Source organism: Nyctereutes procyonoides, unplaced genomic scaffold, assembly GCF_905146905.1.
Source record: "Nyctereutes procyonoides isolate TBG_1078 unplaced genomic scaffold, NYPRO_anot_genome, whole genome shotgun sequence".
NCBI lineage: Eukaryota > Metazoa > Chordata > Mammalia > Carnivora > Canidae > Nyctereutes > Nyctereutes procyonoides.
In genome coordinates this window covers 26,002,154-26,023,074 of record NW_026575139.1, presented here as the reverse complement: position 1 = coordinate 26,023,074, position 20,921 = coordinate 26,002,154, and the positions used below count along the sequence as shown (strand labels likewise).

General features: G+C 54.8%; 1 protein-coding gene across 7 annotated transcripts in view; it reads left to right on the top strand.

Annotated features, from left to right (window-relative positions):
* Nucleotides 1-11,228: 11,228 nt before the first annotated feature.
* PAPLN (papilin, proteoglycan like sulfated glycoprotein) overlaps nucleotides 11,229-20,921 on the top strand; it is a 35,105-nt gene continuing 25,412 nt past the window's right edge. For all 7 annotated transcript variants that reach the window (XM_055303908.1, XM_055303905.1, XM_055303906.1 and 4 more), the window contains exons 1-7: nucleotides 11,229-11,311; nucleotides 13,732-13,794; nucleotides 16,135-16,250; nucleotides 17,499-17,559; nucleotides 17,891-17,993; nucleotides 19,816-19,946; nucleotides 20,734-20,857. In XM_055303908.1, the coding sequence (XP_055159883.1) occupies nucleotides 13,738-13,794; nucleotides 16,135-16,250; nucleotides 17,499-17,559; nucleotides 17,891-17,993; nucleotides 19,816-19,946; nucleotides 20,734-20,857 (592 nt within the window). In that variant the 5' untranslated portion in view covers nucleotides 11,229-11,311; nucleotides 13,732-13,737. The remainder of the gene's footprint in view (nucleotides 11,312-13,731; nucleotides 13,795-16,134; nucleotides 16,251-17,498; nucleotides 17,560-17,890; nucleotides 17,994-19,815; nucleotides 19,947-20,733; nucleotides 20,858-20,921) is intronic.

The following is a 20,921-nucleotide window of genomic DNA, read 5'->3' as shown; positions in this document are numbered from 1 at the left end:
GTTTAGTTTTCTTGGGTAGCCGACCTAGCCAAGAGCCACTAAACTTGGCGATGTGTACAAGGAAGATCTGAGGATCCCTGGGTGGCGCAGCGGTTTGGCGCCTGCCTTTGGCCCAGGGCGCGATCCTGGAGACCCGGGATCGAATCCCATATCGGGCTCCCGGTGCATGGAGCCTGCTTCTCCCTCTGCCTGTGTCTCTGCCTCTCTCTCTCTCTCTGTGACTATCATAAAATAAAAAATAAAAAAAAATTTAAAAAGGAAGATCTGAAAGTTGAAATAACACTAGATCACTATATTTATACTACGTTTAAATACCTGAATTTAAGTGAGTTCTTTAAGAGCTGGCGCATCCCCTCAGAATAGGGCTATCACGGTGATGGTCACAGAGTAGTCTCTCAAATATGGAGAGAGACTAAGGAGAGATTTGGGGGACTTTATCCTGCATCTGGATTTTCAAAGATTTTGTCCAAGTGCTGTAAGTCATTAGGCAGTAATTTGGTTTTCTGTTTACAAATTGGATTTACCTACATATGCCATAAAATAGCATTAGGCTTGGTTAGTGAGGTGACTGGGTTTTACTTGCATGACCAGAGAGCTGCAAATGTATGATTTATTAAGATTTTCTCAGACAGGGGCACCGGGGTGGCTCAGTGGTTGAGCGTCTGCCATTGGCTCAGGTCCTGGTCCTGGCATCGAGTCCCACCTCAGGGACTCTGATTCCCTGCAGGGAGCCTGCTTTTCCCTCTATGTCTCTGCCTCTCTGTGTCTCTCATGAATACAGAATCTTTTAAAAAGAATTTTTTTCTCTCGAACAAAATGACCTCTCTGCCATCCTTCTGCCCTAGTGGGTTTCCCTCTGTTCCTCCACCCCTTTCCCTCCTAACTCAGGGGTCTTCTCTGGAGCAACCCAGCCAGAAGGTCATCAGTTAAAAAACATCATCAGGCTTGAGGCCTGTTAAGTGCCCGTGGAAGGGGACAGGCTCTTCTATGCTGGGTGATCTCAGCCTGCACTCACCTCTTGCTGTCTGTGCTTTCCAGGGCTGCTGGGGAGAGGAGGGCCAGACTTCCTATTTTCTCACAGTGGCAACCCTAATGCCCGGTTGCTCTACTGGCCATTCAGAAGGGGGAGTTCCATGAATGTTTGGTAACGGAACCCCACCGAGCAGCCAGGCCTCAGGTGAACATGCTATTGATGGCATAGCCCCTTTAGCTCTGGCAACCCAGGATTCTGTCCTCTAGCCAAGGCACTCCTTTGTGGTCAGGTGGGCCCCTGGCAGTGACCCCGGAGCAGGCCCTGGAGGGAGGCCTAGGGACCAGGGCCTTCCCCCTGCCCCTGTGTACATGTAGCAAGTCATCCTTGAGGGACTCCTTTTAGCCGGCAAGGACCAGATTTTCCTCCTTCCCTCTTGTGCTGTACATAAATTGGTGAGGTAATCCACAGACTTGTTGCAAGTGATTATGCAACTTTGGTCATTAGAGATGTGACTCACCGAGGCCCTCCAAGCTTATGATAATTGTGGTATGAATTGATTTTCATTTTTAGGTCAAAGGCACTGGTAAACAGTTTTGTGAGGGGAGGCAGGTGGTCTGACCCCGAGAGGCCGGTGCCCGTAGGAGGTCTGAGGGGAGCAGGGCGGGGATCCGGGCTCCCTGCCCACCACCTGGGCGGCTAGCAAGGCCCTCCTCCTCCTCCCCTGGCAGCGCCCCAGCCTCCTGCGGGTGGGGCCGAAGAGGAGGAGGGTGAGGCCTGGCCACCCCGCACAGGGCCCCCGCCCCGCCCCCGGGGCTGGAGTTGAGTCTCCCCATCACCCCCTCCCCACGTGGCCCCGCCAGCCCAGCTGTTTCCGCAGCTGAGCCCCACTAGCCCAGGGTTCCCATCCCGCTGGGGGCTGGGGCCCTCCTCCCGCGTCCCTGCAGTCCTGGGGTCCCACGCTCCTGCGGCTCCCACAACCCCTGCACAGAAGAGGTCTTGTTGACCCCGACAGCTCTGAGCAGGGGTGGGGGTGGCCGTGGGTGTCCCTCCCAGCTGGCCTCCAGGCCACCCCTCCACTCTCTAGGGGAGTGGGGACCAGCTGGCCACGGGTGGAGAGCTGGGTGCGTGCGCTCACCGCCCCATCCTAGGCCTCCTGGGAGTGAGCAATGTCATGGGTGGATTAGGGGTCCACAGGAGGGGATTTCCATGCATGATGACATAAACAGGCTGCGTGTGGGGGAACATGTTTTAAGTGAGAGCAAACATTTACCAGTTTTCCCCTTACTTACAAGGCTGTGCTGGGGGAGGCCAGTTGGCTTTATCTGCTTAAGAGATCCCCTATTTATAAACAGGTGGTCAGAGTTGAATCCAAACAGGATTCTTCCCCTAGGGCACACTTGTGACATTAAGAAACACATGGGTTTGTCCTGGGTCAATGTCACCACGTTGAATGTGGAAGGGATAAAGGAACAGTTCTTAATACTTGTACTTAACCCTCCTTTAACCAAGAAAAGCCCTGAGACAACTACTTGCCCCATTAAATGCCCCATTAAACCACTTCCACGGAGCGCTTACTATCCGTGCGCCTCCGACACCTTACTAAGCCCATCCCAAGCAGGGTCCTAGATCATCCTCGTCCCACCTCCTTCCACAGGTGAGAAAGTGGAAGCTTTGGGACAACCAGTCACAGCCGCAGACTCACCCACTAGGAAGCAGGAGAGGGCAATGGGCCCAGAGCCCTGGCCTCCTACCTCCAGGACAGAGGCTCGCTGGAGATCTGTTTCTGTCAAACTGGGTCACCTCTCCGGGCCTCCGTTTTGTCCTCTGTAAATGCGGAGTCTGACTGACGACGTTCCTCAGGTTTTCTAACTAAAGCTCAACAAGACCTGGCCCATAGTGGCTGCCCCAGGCAGAAATGTCTAGAGTCGAAAAAAAAAAAAAAGAAAGACAAAAAATTTAATTGTATCTCACAAGGTATTTTGTCATTTTATTCTGGCAAAGTCTACACAGAAATTACCATGTGGGGATGCCTGGGTGGCTCCGTGGTTGAGCTTCTGCCTTCGGCTGGGGCGCCATCCCACATCCTGCAGGGAGCCTGCTTCTCCCTCTGCCTGTGTCTCTGCCTCTCTCTGTGTGTCTCCCTTGAATAGATAAATAAATAAAAATCAAAAGAAAATTTCCATGTGAATCGTTAAGTGTACAGTTCGGTGGTATTCAACACCCTCGAGGCTGTGCGGCCCTCGGCAGCCCGGATCTCCAGGACTGCCGCCCCGGCCTCCCTGGCACCCCTGACGGCCTCCGTGAACTGGACCGACCACTCCAGGACCGCTCCTCGGTGGAATCACGCAGTATATGTCTTTTCACGTCTGGCTTATTTCTCTCAGCACAATGTTCTCGGGGTTCGTCCATGTTATCGTAGGTTTGTTTTAATCTAAAACTAACTACCACACCATCCTAAACCATTTCGAAATATATTTCACCTCAACACAACATACTCCCAACCTCAAAGTGGATGTCCCCCAAATGTGTGCTGTGGGTATTCAGTGTCTTTCAGTGTCCACAGACCACGCACCCCACTTTGAGGACTACTTCCTTCCCCACTCTGGCTGCCGGGCAGCCGCGTCACAGCTGGGCTTCACGGTCTGTGCTGAGTGGAGGCCTGTGCTTGACAGCCTGCACGAGCGCGCACACGCGTGAGTGTGTGTGTGTGTGTGCTTGCGCGTGTGCGTGTGCGTGTGCGTGTGGCACACACCACCCTGAGCTCTCTGCTGCCCTCCTTTGTTCTCAGCCCCTGGGGCTATTGATCCTTGAGAATTTTTCCATATTAGCACTTATTTTTATTTACATGAGTCCATTGTCTTCCTTTTAAAACTGAAGAAATGGGGATCCCCCTGCGGTGGCTCAGTGGTTTGGCTCCTGCATTCGGCCCAGGGTGTGATCCTGGGGTCCTGGGATCGAGTCCTGCATCGGGCTCCCGGCACGGGGCCTGCTTCTCCCTCTGCTTGCGTCTCTGCCTCTCTCTCTCCCTCTGTGTCTCTCATGAACAAATAAATAAAATCTTAAAAAAAAAAAAAAGAAAAATGAAGAAACTGCTGTGCAGGAAGGTTAACTTGCCAGACGTGTCCCAGCCAGTGAGTGGGACTGCACCAGCTCACACCTCCTCCCACCCCACCGTCTCCCATGTGCCCACCTTCACAGCCCCACCACGATGGAGTTCAGCAGGCCACTAGCCGCCATCACCACCGTTAGTATTACTGTGTAACCCCATTTGTAGTTATGTCCTGTTTCATTTTCATGGATTTACAATCCCTTATTTGTGGTTATGAAATTCTGAAGGCTTGGAAACCTGAAAGGTTTCTCCTGAGTTTGGGAGAAGACCTGGCCTGAACAAATGTCAGGCTATTTAGAGTCTCAGTTTAGCCTGTTTTGGTCAATATTCGTATATTTTGCTGGTTTTGTTGTTTTCAGTTGGTTAGTTTTTGTTTTTGTTTTTTTTATTTTTAATTCATTCATGAGAGACACAAAGAGAGAGAGAAAGGCAGAGACACAGGCAGAGGGAGAAGCAGGTTTCATACAGGGAGGCCGATGTGGGACTCGATTCCAGAACTCCAGGATCATGCCCTGGGCCAATGGCAGGCACTAAACCGCTGAGGCACCCAAGGATCCCCATTTGGTTAGTTTTGATTAAAGAGGGCTTCCAGACTATTCTGGAGGCAGTTTAGTAACTTCTAAAAGCTGAAAAATGCTCAATCCTGAAACACATTTGGTTCTCAGAGTTCCTGATAAGGAATTGGGACCTAGATATAGGATTATAGTTATATAAAAATCTATAAAAATAGGGCAGCCCAGGTGGCTCAGCAGTTTAGCGCCGCCTTCAGCCCAGGGTCTGATCCTGGAGTCCTGGGATCGAGTCCCACGTTGGGCTCCTTGCATGGAGCCTGCTTCTCCCTCTGCCTGTGTCTCTGCTTCTCTCTCTCTCTCTCTCTCTCTCTCTCTGTGTGTGTCTCTCATGAATAAAATCTTTAAAAAATAATAAAATAAAATAAAATCTATAAAAATAAAAAGCTTAGGGATGCTTGGGTGGCTCAGTGGTTGAGCGTCTGCCTTTGGCTCCAGGCATAGTCCCTGGGTCCTGGGATGGAGTCCTGCATCAGGCTTCCCCGCAGGGAGCCTGCTTCTCCCTCTGCCTGTGTCTGACTCTCTCTCCGTGTCTCTCATGAATAATTTTAAAAATCTAAAAAAAATAAAAAGCTTAGACCCAGTCTTATGTCTATAAATCTTTAAGCGGTGTTTTACTCAAAGATAAGGGTCAGGATAACAGGTCCACAAATTACCAAAGTTAGGCTCCTAACCTCCCCACAAAATTAGTAGAATTTCCTTCTTCATTTAACTTGAGTGTTGGGAAGTCTATTTCTGAATTGAGAGGTACTGATCCTCTTGAGTTTCTGGGTAATGTTTCTAGGCCTGTGGCACAAAGCACAGACACTTGTCAGTTTCCAGGCTGAGAGTTATCAAAATACAGAGGTTGGAGCAGCAAGGAGAAAAGCAGTGCCCTGGGAGTGTGGTGGAGAGAGACCTAGAAGAAAGGACCCAGGCACCTGGGTGGCTCAGTTAAGCGACTGCCTTAGGCTCAGGTTGTGATCCCAGGGTCCTGGAATCAATCGAGTCCACAAAGGACTCCCTGCTCTGTGGAGAGCCTGCTTCTCCCTCTGCCTCTGCCTGCCACTACCCCTGCTTGTGCTCACACTCAAACACATGCGCGCACTCTATTTCTCTCTCAATTAAATAAGTAAAATCTTAAAAGGAAGAAGATGGAGAAGGAGGAAGAAGGAGAAGAAGGGACCCAAAAGCCCCGGCAACTGCAACTGGCCCCATGGAGGTCCCAATCTGGTGCCTCCCTGGCAGCCCCCCAGCAATAGCAGCAACAGAGCAGGAGATGCTGGGCCAGAGACGCAGGGGCTGCACGGAGGGAGGGAGGACTTGCCCTGTCTCTGTCACTGTTGATGGAGACACCAAGGCTGCTGGCAATCAGCTGCAGGATGCCAAGTGTACTCTGGATGCTGGGGCACCCACCCTGTGCTGAGGGGGACCCTTCTGGGCTGGTCCCACACCCCATACTGACCTTTGTAAGGGCCTGGGCCTCAAATCCTTCTCCCCCTCGGGAGGCAGAGTGTGGGCAAGGGTGGGCTCCTCACATCTGTTCCCTTAGTCTTCAGAAGCTCATGGGGTTAGTTTCTGCAGAGGATAGTGTAGCCCCTCCTTATAGGTGTGTGTGTGTGTGTGTGTGTGTGTGTGTGTGTGTGTGTGTGTGTGTTCCTGTGTAGAAGGAAAGGGATAAAATCTCTGAGGCTGGAGCTGCTGAGGGGAAACCAAAACAGGGCAGGTTTTCTGGAAAGCCCCCTTCTCCCCTGTGTTGCTGCTGTCCTGACTGGTCTCCTGCCTCAACTCGTTTCTGCAAATGGTCTCCCCATCCCTACTGGTGACTTGTCCCAGGATCTGGGTTGAAGATGGGGCAGGTGTCAGACCTGATGTCACTGAAGGACATCCCAGGACTTATTCTTAAAAAAAAAAAAAAAAAAAAAAGATTTTATTTATTTATTCATGAGAGACACAGAGAGAGAGGCAGAGACACAGGCAGAGGGAGAAGCAGGCTCCATGGGAGGGCGATACGGGACTCGATCCCGGAACCCTGGGATCAGGCCCTGAGCCAAAGGCAGATGCTCAATCACCGAGCCACTAGGTGTCCCCCAGGACGTATTCTTTCTCTCTGGATGGCCCTCGTGTCTACAGGGAGGGCCGGGGAGTTATATCTCTGTCCCAGCTTTGGGGTTAAAACTCCCCTCCAAAGGCCGGGTGGCATCCTTAGGGCAGCAGCTGCCAGACATACTGAGCACTGGACTCTCACTGTCATGGTCTGGCTTGGTTGTTTCAAGGTCCTGACTTGGATGTGGCAGCAAGAGGGGGAGGATAACATATTAGCGGGGGACCTGGAAGCGGGCTCGAGGTGCAGGCAGACAGGTAAGGAGCACTTAGCTGTGCGAGTCCCCCCGCCCCCCAGCTTGGACTCTTGCCGAGGGAGGTGGATATACGGGTGGGAGGGTGAAGGAAAGGTGGAGAGAAATGACAGAGTCCTCCCATGTGAAGGGTTCGCTTTCCTTTTGGGTTCCCAGCGGGCTGTGGCACAGTGGAGCTCCCGGCTATTGGCCACACGCTGCAATGCCACACCGCCCCCAGGATGTGAAGGCTCCAAGGGCAGGACATCCTGTGCATTGGAGGCCACGGCTTCTGCTCTGTGGTTTGTGCCTTGGTAGCTTGAAAACAGCCATGGAGGATTTACACCATGGGCATTGATAAATGCTCTTAATCTCCTCCAGAGAGCTGGTTGGTAAATGTTTAGCACCACAGGCCAGGTCTGTCCCCAGCTTCTGGCAGAGCAGGCCTTCAAGTGTTCAAGGAATGAATAAACAACCATCAGAAAGGGAGGAAGAGAAGCAGCATCCTCTAAGCTCAACAAATACCACGTGATCAGTGCTGCAGGGAGGTGGCAGACATCTGTTTTCTGGGGGGGTGGGGGTGGGGGGTAGCCCAGCCTCTGAACGAGGTTCCCGTCTGGGGGACCTGCCAATTTTTGTTTCTTAGGTCTTGGTGGTCAGGGCGCAGGCATGCTCCTGTTGGGGTTGGCGTCTACAAGGGCCATTCAGGGCTTTATCCAGGGGCGATATGGGTTAGTGTGACCTGAAAGAGGTGGTGGCAGTAGTCCAGTGTCCAGCAGGACAGTCCTACCAGAACCATTCCTGGGCCATGATCTATGACCTTGGCAGGGACTCCGGCCCTTGTCTGTGCCTGACCCTCTAGCCTTCCTGTCAATTCCATGAGCGCTCGATGTCCTTACCCCAAGCAAATTTTCTGTTTAAGTGAACTGCGTCTTTTTCTGTGGATTGCAACCAGGAAACCTGCGTGGCAGATCAGCTGAGATGTGCAAGAGCTCTGTGAGGGCAAGCGCTGCGAAGATAAGCAGGTGGGAGCAGGAAGTGGGGTGGCCTTCAGAATGTGATGGAGACCGGATGTGTGGTCACTGGAAGCTGTCACCAGCCGTGCTCCCTACACCATGCTCTCCTTCAGGGCTGCCACAAACCTCTGGTGCAGGTACAAAGAAGGGAAAAAAAACCCATATCCCTGACCTTGCAATGTCCACAATTTAGAGGGAGAAAGAGAGACAAATGTATCCCTATCGTAGTTCCAAAGTGCAACTCCCCCCCCCACCCCCCGCACCGGGAGCACAGAGGAGGACAAGGGAAGGCTTCCTGGAAGTGGCGAATCCTGGGAACCCTGAGGCTCTTGGGGTTTTGCCTTCTCCCTTTTCTCTCCAGGGTTCCATCCTCCCTCAGCCTTATAAAAAGATCCCGCCACTGATTTCTAGGTTGTGTCCCTGGATCTGCAATCTGCAGAGATGATCTGGATGTAAGAAATCCAGGCCACAGGCAGAGGGAGCGCAGGGCAGAAGGAACTAACTTTTGCCAAGCACTTAGTAGGCGCTTTATGGAAGCCACCTACTTCCCCCCTACCACCCTCTGCATGGAGCTCAGGTGAGCAAGTTGAGGCTTAAGGTGACACGACTTTCCTAAGTTCACACACTACAAGAAGCAGGATGGGTTCCCAGTCTAGGGGTGTCTGCCTCCAAGGGCTGCACTCCTTCTGCCACCCTGGGCCACTCAGCCACCCAGGTGGAAGGGAGCATGGGGTGTCAGGCCAGTGCGGAGGGGGAAGGTCTCCCCCTTTCCCCTGGAATCTTCTTTCTAAATCTCCATATTATGGTATGTGCACCAATTGTGCACACCAGTTTTTGGTGGACAGTTGTGTGCTGGGCACCGTACTCAGCACGTCCCTCTGGGGCAGCAGAACTTGAGGCCTGTTGGGAACTTCTTGCCTAAGCCAGTAATTGCTTGGGCCTTGCTGGTGGGTCCGGGGCTGCCCGCAGCACTGTGTGTGGGCTCTGCTTCCCTGCCCCACCCCTGCTCTGGGTCTTCTGTGCCACGGGGGGGGGGGGGGGGGGGGGACGACAGGGCGGGGAGTAAGAAATCATGGCCCGGGTGTCTGAGAGGGGATCCTGGAGGAAAAACAGGGACAGGCCAGGAAGGAAGGTGCCTCAGCTACCCACCCCCCACAGCAGGAGAAGCAGCTTCCTCCTCCTGGATGGGGACCTTTGACCAAGCTCAGAAAATTCCTGGCTGATGGAAGGAACTATTTTCCTTTTCTAGACAGGCTTTGGCTAATTCCACTCTCTTGTCTCTGCCAAGCTTTATCTTTGCCTAAGAATTCACACCAGTCCCCAGGGGCCCTTGCTACACAGCTGCTGCTGCTTCTCTCTCTCTTCATTGATGGGTAAGAAGTGGGACAGATTGAAAATGCTAATGTTTTAGTAAGCATTTGGTCTGAACATCAGTGACAGCCTAGAGGAATGGCCCACAGGACCTGGCCAGGAAGTGGGGTGGGGGGGTCTGAACAAGGGGTGAGCCTCTCACTGGTGACTTTTCTCGGCCTCAGTGGAGGTCCGGGGAGGAATTGACCAGAGTGGTCAGGGTAAGCAAAGGCCTGGAGGTCTTAGAGGGTGAGGATTGAACCACACCAGCCTAGCGACCTCCCCACCTCCCACGTGGCCCAGGGCCAATGCTATTTTCCTGGGGGTAGGTGATTTTCAGTTTCACAAAAGCGATGGCAGGCAAGAAGTGCCTTTGTTGACAAAAAGAACAACTAGGAAGGGAAACTAAATTTACCACAGTTATCGAGCGCCTACCTTGATCTCAACAAGTGCCCTGGGCACAGGTGATGGTGAGGCAAGCTTCATCCTCTGCTTACAGCGGAGTCAGAGAGACTCAGATTCCCACAGGTGCATAGACACACCGGAAACTAGAGCAGATAGGGACAGAGACCTCGGAAGCAGGGTGGGCACCAACTCTGCCTGCTATGGTGTGAGGACCTCTTCTAGAGGAGGTGACATTTGGCCAGGGCCTTGAGGGATGAGTAGGAGTTTGCAAGGTAGAGTGGGTTTCCAGGGTGCATTCTCGGCAGTAGGAAAAAGCTGGCTAGAAGGGTAGGAAACAGCAGTGTATGTGTGGAGAAACTCAGCTCTGGCTCAAGTGCAGGCTACCTTGGAGATACTGCAGGTTCAGTTCCAAACCACTGCGATAAAGTGAATGTCCTAATAAAGTGAGTCAAATAAATTTTGGCTTCCTAGTGTATATGAACCTTAGGTTTACATTATCCCATAGTCTATTAAGGGTGCGATAGCATGTCTAGAAAAACAATTTTTAAGAAGTAAACTGTATGGGACGCCTGCATGGCTCAGTGGTTAAGCATCTGCCTTCTGCTCAGGGCGTGATCCTGGAGTCCCAGGATCGAGTCCCACATCGGGCTCCCCCCAGGGAGCCTGCTTCTCCCTCTGCCTGTGTCTCTGCCTCTGTGTGTGTGTCTCATGAATAAATAAATGAAACCTTAAAAATAAACTGTATGCCCAAAGTGGAGCTTGAGCTCACAACCAATGAGATCAAGAGTCCCATGCTCTACCCACTGAGCCAGGCAGGTGCTGCTAAAAAAACAATTTTTCTAACTAAAAAATACTTTGTTGCTGAAAAATGCTAGTCATCATCTGAGCTTTCAGGGCATCATAACCCGGGATCACCATAACAAACAGAAAATAATGAAACATTTTGAAATATTGCAAGAATTACCAATACATGACACACTGACACCGAGTGGACAAGAGCAGTTTGGAAAAATGGGCGTCCACCGACTTGCTCCAGGCAGGGTTGCCACAAACCTTCATTTTGTAAAAAAAAAAAAAAATGCAATTTATTTGCAAAGTGGAATATAGCAAATCACCCCCCCCCCCAAATTCTAACACAACCCCAAGGAGGCAGGATAAAGTGAGGTCTCCCTGTATAGAATTCAGGGCTGGAAGAGGAGCAGATGGCTGGACACAGGGGTGTGCTGTAGGTACGATGGCGTGAAGGGGTGATGCACAGATGGGTGGCTCGGCACAGAGGGAGAGGGACGGGGTGGTGGCTGGTGCCCGCCCCAGAGGGGAAACCCAGGATGGAGGGCACGCCAAGCCCCGCACAGACCCAAGGGGACGCGGCCCCGGTCACCGTGCGGGCCGCTCCCTGGGGCTGCGGATGGGAGTCCGCAGGGCTGGGTGGGGGGAGACGGGGCGGGGAGGAAGCAGCCCGAGGCAGGGAGACAAGTCCAACCTCCGCGGGCGGGCCGCGCCGCCAGGCCCACCTCCCATTCCCAGGGCGGGCACCGGCGGAGCCGCACCGCGGGCCCCGCGCCCCGGGACAGGTAGGCGAGCGCAGGCACAGGGACCCGGCGGCAGGGGCTGTGCGGCGCCGGGGAGGGGGGGCAGCCCGAGGAGACCCCGCTCCGCCCCGTCCGCCGGGTCACCGCTGCGCCCGCGCGCCCCCCCCGCCCCGCCCAGGCACGGGGCTCCCGAGACCCAGCGCCCCCCCCGGGTGCCCCGGGGCGCGCACCTGCGGGGTGGCCCCGCGCCGGCGTGGGAGCACCTGTCGGCGCTCGGGGGCGGCCGGAGGGCGGGCGGCGGGCGCCTCCTCGCGACCCTCGCGGGGAAGCCTCCTGAGTCGGGGGCGGCCGGGGCGCGGCGGGCCCTGCCCCCGGGCAGCTGGGGGAGCCCCGCCGAGGACGGGGGGCAGGACCCAGGGCTGGCCCTGCAGTCGGACGCTGCTTTGTTTCTGCTTCTCTCCCAAGTGAACTGAAATAGGGCATTTGGGACCTCGGGGCGGCAGCGCGGGGCTCGATCTAGGGTAACCGGAGCCGCGGGCGGAGCAGTGGGTGGCGGTTGCAGGCGAAGTCTCTGCTGCCGCGGCTCCTCCGCCCCCCCCCCCGGCGCTCACCTGCGCCCCTGGCGGCCTGCAAAGAAGCGTCCCTGGTCGCTCAGCGGGTCCTCAGCCCCAGGACCCGGCTCGCAGAGCGACGCGGGCCTGCCCCTGCCGCACGCTGCTGTTGCAGGAGCTGTGGGCGCAGAGCCAGGTCGCTCGGGGTGGTGGCGAGTGGGGAGCAGAAGCAGCACCCCCCCCCCCGCGCCTGCTAGCCCCGGGAACCTCTGATGTGACTGTGAAAATAATGACTAAAGGAATCACTGTCTGTGCTAAATTAACGAAGCATGTAGGTCGCCAAATGTGCCAGGTTAAGTTTTGCTGAACCTGGCTTGTGCATGCAGTTTTGCCCTTGCAAAATGAAGTCACATCATACTTCAAGAAGTTTAGGACATTGGCAGAATTATGGATTTTCAGATTTAAATGTGCAAGTCAATACTTGTTTAATGTTTCGTACTGAAGGAGCATATTGCTTATGTCATTCTCCAGTACACTGACATGTACACACATGCACACATACTGTGCACAGACACACACACTCCTCACGTATGCACACCACACTGCACACAGAGCGTACACACACACCTACACACAGTACCTTGGACATGGGCACACACTGCACTCCTGCATAGTCACACACAGCCTGCACACCCAGACAGCACACTGCGTATTCACACACACACACACACACACACACACACACACCCTGCATACTCACACAGCACCACAGGCACTCTGGTTACAGAACCCACCTATGGAGCTTTTCTTGGGCAGAGAAATGCTAGCTTGGGTTTTTTTTTTTTTTAATTTTATTTATTTATTTATTTATGATAGTCACACAGAGAGAAAGAGAGGCAAAGACATAGGCAGAGGGAGAAGCAGGCTCCATGCACCTGGAGCCCGACGTGGGATTCGATCCAGGGTCTCCAGGATCGTGCCCTGGGCCAAAGGCAGGCGCCAAACGCCGCGCCACCCAGGGATCCCTGGCTTGGTTTTTTTTTTTTTTTTTTTTAATGATAGTCACACACACACACACAGAGAGAGAGAGAGAGAGAGAGAGAGAGAGAGAGAGAGAGAGGCAGAGACACAGGCAGAGGGAGAAGCAGGCTCCATGCACCGGGAGCCCGATGTGGGATTCGATCCCGGGTCTCCAGGATCACGCCCCAGGCCAAAGGCAGGCGCCAAACCGCTGCGCCACCCAGGGATCCCTGGCTTGGGTTTAAAGCAGGATACAACTGGCTTTTTTTTTAAAGCATCTTTGGAGGGTTTCTTTTAAAAAATTATATTAAGTCTTTAAAACAACTGGTGTAATGGCTTTTTAAAAAAGAAATTCTCTTGCTAAATTAAAACCCATGAGACTCATTGCTTTGATTCTTTTTTTTTTATTATTTTTTTAATTTATGATAGTCATACACAGAGAGAGAGAGAGAGAGAGAGAGAGAGGCAGAGACACAGGCAGAGGGAGAAGCAGGCTCCATGCACCGGGACTCCGACGTGGGATTCGATCCGGGGTCTCCAGGATCGCACCCTGGGCCAAAGGCAGGCGCCAAACCTCTGCGCCACCCAGGGATCCCTCATTGCTTTGATTCTGAACTTGTCTTCCAGCAATGGGTATTTTTTAATTGCCCCCCACACACACACCTTTTTTTACCCTTTGAATTACTGAAAGAGGGTAGTCTTGAACTCGCCGAAGCCAGTAGTAGACAGGCCTTCGGCCCCCCCACGTGAGTGCGACGGCCCGGGCGCACCTGAGCCCCCCCCGCCCCCCCCCCCCCCCCCGGGCCCTGTCGTCCCTCCGCGGCTCCCGGGTCACCTGCGGGCCCGATCCCGGCCCCGCGGCGCCCGCTCCAACCCCGGCGTCTCCCGCAGGCGGAGATGCGGCTGCTGCTGCTGCTCGCGCCCCTGCTGCTGGCGCCCGCGCCCGGGGCCTCGGTGAGTGAGGCCCTGCCCGGCCCCCGGGGCCCCAGCTGGGGAGCGGGAGAGGCTCGCCCCAACCCAGGCCTCTGCGGGGAGGGCGCCCTGGGGCTTGGGACGAGGGGGGAGCCGCCCCGCCGCAGCCTGGAGCCCCCTCTCCCCCCTCTCCCGGAGGGGCAGCCGCGTCCTGCGGCCAAGGCTTGCGCGGGGCAGCTGGTGGGGAACCCAGGGACCCTCAACTCTTTCAAAACGGGGTGGAGCCTTGAAGAGGGTCAGTCCCAGGTGCCCAGAGAGGCCCTCCCCGCTGCAGGGAGCAGCATGCAACTTCCAAGCGCCCTCCTCCTTCAGAAGGTGCTGGGTGCACCCTAATGCTACCCCCAATCCAGGGTGCTCTTCCAAAGTGGAAGGAAGGGGAAGGGGTGGTGCTGGCACCAGCCAAGGTGCAGGGTTAGAGGCCCATCCTATCATCGGCCCTCAACCAAATTGAGCTGCCTCTCAGCTTACTGTGCTTAGTGGTTCCCCTCCCCCTGGGGGCTTAGCTCTAGATGGAGCAGGGACAGCTGGTAGGACTTTCTGAGATGGTAAAGGATGTTCCAAAAGTGTGCTGTCCTGAAAGGTAGACACTTGGTCCTATGGCCACTGAGCACATGAAACGTGGCCAGTGCAACGGAAGGATGAAGTGTTTGATTTGATTTGAATTAACCTCAACAGCCACCTGTAGCTAACGGCTACCATATTATAGCACAAACTTAGAGCGTGGATGCAGGAGCCAACTAGTGATCAGAGTAGCTGTTTTGTTACCGGGGCCCAAAGGACGGGGCTCCCCGGAAAGCAAACCTGGATCCTGAGGTTATATAAGAAATCTTCTAGAAGGCGGGACCCACCTCTGTGGAGGGGAGGGTCCACAGAGGTGGGCTTTGTCCTGGATGCTGCTCCGGTCAAGCTTCTCCTGGCACTGACAGGGTAGAGAGCACAGAGGCAGCCAGGTCCCATCCTGCCCCTGGAGAGCTCTTCGCAGGGGGAGCCCCACAGCTCTGCCCACCCCTCCGCGAGGCAGGCGGTCCTTGGGGAAGGGAAGGGAAATGCCACCACTGTGGAGTGTTAGTCAAGGATGAGAAGGGCCTCCTGGCAGGGGCGGGCAGAGGTGGACGCCAGTGGTGGACGCCAGTGGGTGCTCCTCCAAAGCCGCATTGACCCACCACTGGCCACAGTCAGAAGGGTAGGTGGGCCAGAGCCCTCCTTTCACGTCCTCTCACCACTTCCACATCACTTCCCACAGTCACCTCTGCCACCACCACTCCCCCGTCCTTGAGGTCCTTGGTACAGGCTTTCCCTGATGAAGGCCACCACTCAGGTGGATGGGCTGCCAGCGTCAGGACCCCAGGATGAAACCCAGAGCCACCCTCTAACTGCTGCATGGCCATAAACGAATCAGACCTTAGAGTCCCTTTAACTGTGCAGGTGAAATAAGTCAAGGTGTACACAACACCCTGGATCCTGGTAGGTGCTTTCTGCCTTAGAAAACCTGAATAACCTTTCCTGCCTCCCCCTACGTACCACCTGTGGGCTCAGGTGGGGCGGTGAGCTCTCCTGTGCCCTCCACTGTGCCCACACAGCTCTACTGCCTCTCGTTTGGGGCTCTAGGGGGGTATCCCCAAGTGCTTCTCGGCCCTTCTCAGTGCTGACAGGGGTTTGGGAGAAGAAGAGTGGAGATGCGGCCTGGCCAGCATGCCCAGTCGCCACCTGTCAACCCCAGGCTGGTCAGGGGTGGCTTCCTCTGCCTTGGTTCCCACGCTCTCACACCCACCCCTGCACAGGGCAGTTCTGGGAACAGCACAGCAGGAAAGAGGGTCTCTGAGGTACCTTGTGGGGGGGGGCAGGAGCAAGTCACAGGGGGAGAGGCTGGGTGCTAATAGCCGCTGGAGCAGGTGAGGACAAGCCAGCGGAGGGCAGACAGGACAGGCTTATTCTGGCTGCACACCAGGGGCTCCTGGTTGGGGTAATTAGGGGGAAACAAGATGTGCCTGTGCTTCCTGGGGCTGCAGCCAAATGTACTTTCTTTTCTGGGAGAGACCGTGTGGAGGGGGGCATGGCCCTGGGATCTGGGGGGCTGCGTCCCTCCTTGCTGCGGAGAGTGGTGATCTGCCTCTTGGGAAGCAAGGGCGGGTTGGTAAAGGCTCGCAGCTCCTTCGGGGGTGGGGGGGAAAGCTGGCTCGTTCTGTGAGTGTTGGGGCGCCTGGGAGAGAGACTCACAGGCTCCCAAGGTGAGGCAGGGGACCGTCTCTTGGCAGGGGCCCTCCGGTGAGCCCGAGGGGACTGAGTGCAGACTCACACTTCTGAGCGTGTCTTTTCCTCCAGGTTCCCAAGGTGAGGCGGCAAAGTGACACCTGGGGCCCCTGGGGTACCTGGAGCCCCTGCAGCCGGACCTGCGGAGGGGGCATCAGCTTCCGGGAGCGCCCCTGCTACTCCCGGAGGTAGGAGGGCTGGACGGGTGGCTTGTTAGGAGAGGACACGGGGCAGGCCGCCCGGGAGTCAGCTGGTCCTGGTGTCACCTGCGTGGACCTGGCCGGCCCTCATCAAACAATAGGTTTTGTTGCGGGAGCAGGTTGGATGGAGAATTTGAAATCACGTCGGTTCCCACTACACTGATTCCAACAATCAGCCTGATTTCAGGGGGTTAGAGCCGTGTGTGCTCCACCCTCCCCTGAGTCTCTAGTTCCGAACGCTGTGTCTGGCATGTGGCAGGTGCCCTAAATTCTTGGTGAATGAACCATCTTCAATTCTTTTTTTTTTTTTTTTTTAAGATTTTATGTATTTATTCATGAGAGACACAGGCAGAGGGAGAAGCAGGCTCCATGCAGGGAGCCCGACGTGGAACTTGATACCAGGTCTCCAGGATCACGCCCTGGGCGGAAGGCGGCGCTAAACCGCTGAGCCACCGGGGCTGCCCAACAAGCTTCAGTTCTTAACCTGTGCTGTTTCTCTCCCTTTGGCCTCTTTGTTGTGTATAGACGCCTCCCACTTTAAGTGAAGTATCAAGCACCTAAGAGGTGCTGTGTACTCTGATAGGTGCCAGAGGGGTGTGGGGCACAACACAAGGTGGGGGGGACCCTTTGCCTGTGAGTGGGTATAACTCCCTATCCCTGAGAACCTCGCGTGCGGAGGAAGAGACAGGAGCTATTACTCCAGGCCCATATACTCCGTAAATGCCCAATGACCTTACCAGGTGGGTATATACTACATCTTATTTTTTTTTAAATTTTTTTTATTTATTTATGATAGTCACACAGAGAGAGAGAGAGAGAGAGAGAGAGAGAGAGAGAGAGGCAGAGACATAGGCAGAGGGAGAAGCAGGCTCCATGCACCGGGAGCCCGACGTGGGATTCGATCCTGGGTCTCCAGGATCACGCCCTGGGCCAAAGGCAGGCGCCAAACCGCTGCGCCACCCAGGGATCCCACTACATCTTATTTTATCTCCAAAGGCAGAATTTGGGTTTTCTCTGGAAATGTGCTGTAAGAGCAGGGTAGCCCCGAGTTAGAGGAACTCCGGGATAGACTTCCGAGTCTAGCATAAAGTCTAAACACGGGGCTCACTGTAGCTCCCTGAGGGGCCGCGTGTGCGGGCGCCCCTCCTCTGCCCGGCGTGGCCTGCGGGAGAGCCCGGGAGGAGGCGGGGGTGTTGGTCCGCTGGCCTCGGGGCTCCTCTGTGCTCTCATCCTCAGGAGAGATGGGGGCTCCAACTGCGTGGGCCCCACCCGGAGCCACCGCTCTTGCCACACCGAGGTAAAGCCCACAGGAGTGGGGACGCCAGCTTCTGGGACCCCCATCTGGCTGACCTCCCAGTCCCCGGGGCGCCCTCTCACTGGTGCATGGCCTGCGCTGCAGGAAGCCCTTTCCTCGCCTCCCACCCACAGTGACAGCCTCCCCCCAAACAGCCCTGCGCCCCTGCAGGGGGGCATTCGGGAGCCCTAGGGGCCCACGGCCCTGTCCTGAGCCGCAGCGGTGAGGGGGGAGCGGTTGTTGGGGACGGGACAGACCTCCCCAGGCGCAGTGGGGAGGGTGGACCCCCACGGAGGCCCCATCTGTCCCTCTCTCCCCCACCGGCCCCCCGCAGAGCTGCCCCGAGGGTGCCAGGGACTTCCGGGCGGAGCAGTGCTCCCAGCTGGACAGCCAGGACTTCCAGGGAAGGCGGTACAAGTGGCTGCCCTACTACGGAGGTAGGTGGAGGTCCCCAGCGACCGCACCCCAGCCGCTGCACCTGCGTGGTCCTGGGCTGAGCCACCGCCCATCCCCCCATGTTGGGGATCTCTTCTGTGCATTGATTTTCCATTACACAGTGCTTACCACCGTGTTACGGATGCTCTGTCAATACATTTTAAAAACTCACAGGACTCCCAGCTGGTGCTCATCGCAACATAGCGGGGAGAGAGGGGGAGTCATTTTGAGGTCTCTCCATCCTTTATTTCCCTCTACACATTTTCAAACACAGCTACTAGGCCATGTCCGTGCCATTTGGAGCCTGCTTTGGCCTGCTCTGGGAGCATTCCTCATGGTGCACAGAGGTCCTCAGGATGCGCAGAGGCCATGGGGTGGGGGTGGGGCGCTGGTCAGGTGGGGTCCAAGTTTGGGCCAACTGCAGGTCGGGGCTGCAAGGGGCTTAGTATAGTGAGAGCCCATTTACTCAGGATCTCTGGGGCCCAGCTACTCTGCTCTGAGTAGCTTTGAGGAGGGTGATTCATTTTTAGAGCAATATAGTTTAAGAAAAAAAACATGGGTATAAAATTAGAACATTTTAGATGAGTCAGAAGATCCCTTAGGGTAATTCTTCTGAGTATTAGTGGTCGCTGCTCATTGCAAATGACTCCTGGAGGGTATGGCACTCTGGATTCCAAATCACTGAACATTTATACCCTGTGTGTATTAGGATGGGGAAGAGGGTCTTGGCTAGAAGCGTGGCCCCAAGGGAGCCTGTTGGCATTCATTGTTCCTCCTGGATAATTTAAATATATCCATAGATTTTTTAAAAATTATTTGAGAGTGCGTAAGATCACAAGCAGGGGCAGGGGGAGAGGGAGAGAGAGAATCCCAAGCAGACTCCATGCCCAGCGTGGAGCAAAACAGAGCTTGATCCCCAAACCCGAGATCACAACCTGAAGTGAAATCAAGAGTCAGATGCCCAACGGCCACCCAGGTGCCCTAAATATATCCATATAGAAAAACCAGGACACACAGGAAAGGGTCACGGAGGGCTGCCTTCTCTGTGGTAGAAGTGATTGCCTTCCTATTAGCACTTTTTGGTCGCTTAAACAATGTGTATATAGTATTTAGATGGCTATAAAAATTGAAACCTCTAAATGACCTTGACCCCACACCTTTCATAGAATTTGGTCCAGCATTGCATTCTAGCCCTTTCCACATTATTTTCTCTGTATATATATGCTTACATGTTTGTAATTATTATGTAGTACCATTCTGTATTGCGTGGCCTCCCACGTTATTGTGTAGTCTCCGTACTTTACAGCATAGTCAATGTGCGTAATTTTCTGTTAATAACTGACGTAGAGGAGCTTATTGTTTTTTTTTTAATTTTTATTTATTTATGATAGAGAGAGAGAGAGAGGCAGAGACATAGGCAGAAGGAGAAGCAGACTCCATGCACCAGGAGCCCGATGTGGGATTCGATCCCGGGTCTCCAGGATCGCGCCCTGGGCCAAAGGCAGGCGCTAAACGGCCGCGCCACCCAGGGATCCCGAGGAGCTTATTGTTAACACATAGGCTTATTATAAGGCTGAGCTAGACCTCTCCAAGCAGCTAGCTTTTTCCTTATTTTGGGATTTTTCTTCCTCTGATCCCCAGAGAGGCATCATTTTTGTGAACTTTGCTTCCTTCAGGGCTGGGTTGGGATTCTGAGCCACTTGGGGGAGCCAATGCAAGGATGCTTTCTCCACCATTTGTGTGCTTCTGGGCCCTGCCTCGCTGTTCCCAGGATGGGACCTGCAGCTTGCTTGGGATCTCAGCATTCCCCTTTGTCTGCCTCAGCCCCAAACAGGTGTGAACTGAACTGCATTCCCAAGGGGGAGAACTTCTACTACAAGCACAGGGAGGCTGTCGTGGACGGGACACCCTGTGAACCTGGCAAACGGGACGTCTGTGTGGATGGCAGCTGCCGGGTGAGTTGTGGCCCTGTATCCACTGCCCACCTGGGGGGCTGGTCTGGGGATGTCTCCCTGCCCTGCACCAGCAGGGCCAGTGGCTTTCATGAGGTTGATGTCCTCTGACGACCAGCTTTTAGGTGTCTTTGCATTACAGATGCCATGTGACCTTCTTACCTTTGCTCTTTGAAAACTGGCACCACAATAGGAGCAACCCTCTGGGTGGCAAGTTACAGAAACCGAACTAAAACTGACAAGGGGGTGGGGAGGAAAATGCCATGGAGGGATGGGCTGGCTGGCTGCAGGTGCTGGAAATGTTTCCTTGCCTCTTGGCTTTATTCTCCTCTGGATCAGCACTGGGGTCCTGTGAGGTGTGCAGATGGCCACCAGCAGGTCCAAGCTCTGGCTGGCAAGGGCACCCTCTTCCCAGGAGTTCCAGTGACCTGCGATTGCCTTTGATTTGTCTTGGCTGAGGGCTTCCTATCGCCCACACTCTCTTTGAGCAAGGTGTAGAACCCACTGATTTGCCCACACTCACTGTTGGGGTGCTCTATCCAAACTGGGAGAGAGGTGGCCCCCAAAGAAAAATGAGGCATCATTTCCAGAAAAGGGGAGATGGGTGCTAAGCTGGCAGTAAATGTAGATTGTCAGCCACAGGCCAGATCCAGTGTTCACTCAGCTTCGATGGCTGGCGAATAGTGACTGCCCCTCCCTGACCTGACCATCGACCAGGGTTCGAATCCCGGTGTGTCTGTCTGTGACTCCCTCTGGTATCTTTCATCTCCTCCTTGTTCCTGCCTGGTAGGTCGTGGGCTGTGACCACAACCTAGACTCATCAAAGGAGGAGGACAAGTGTCTGCAGTGTGGGGGTGATGGTACCACCTGCTACCCTGTCACGGGCACCTTTGATTCCAATGACCTCAGCAGAGGTGAGGGTCCTCTGGGGATCTGCAGGCAGTGGAGACGAGGGTCTGTTGCCTGTCCCTTCCTTGC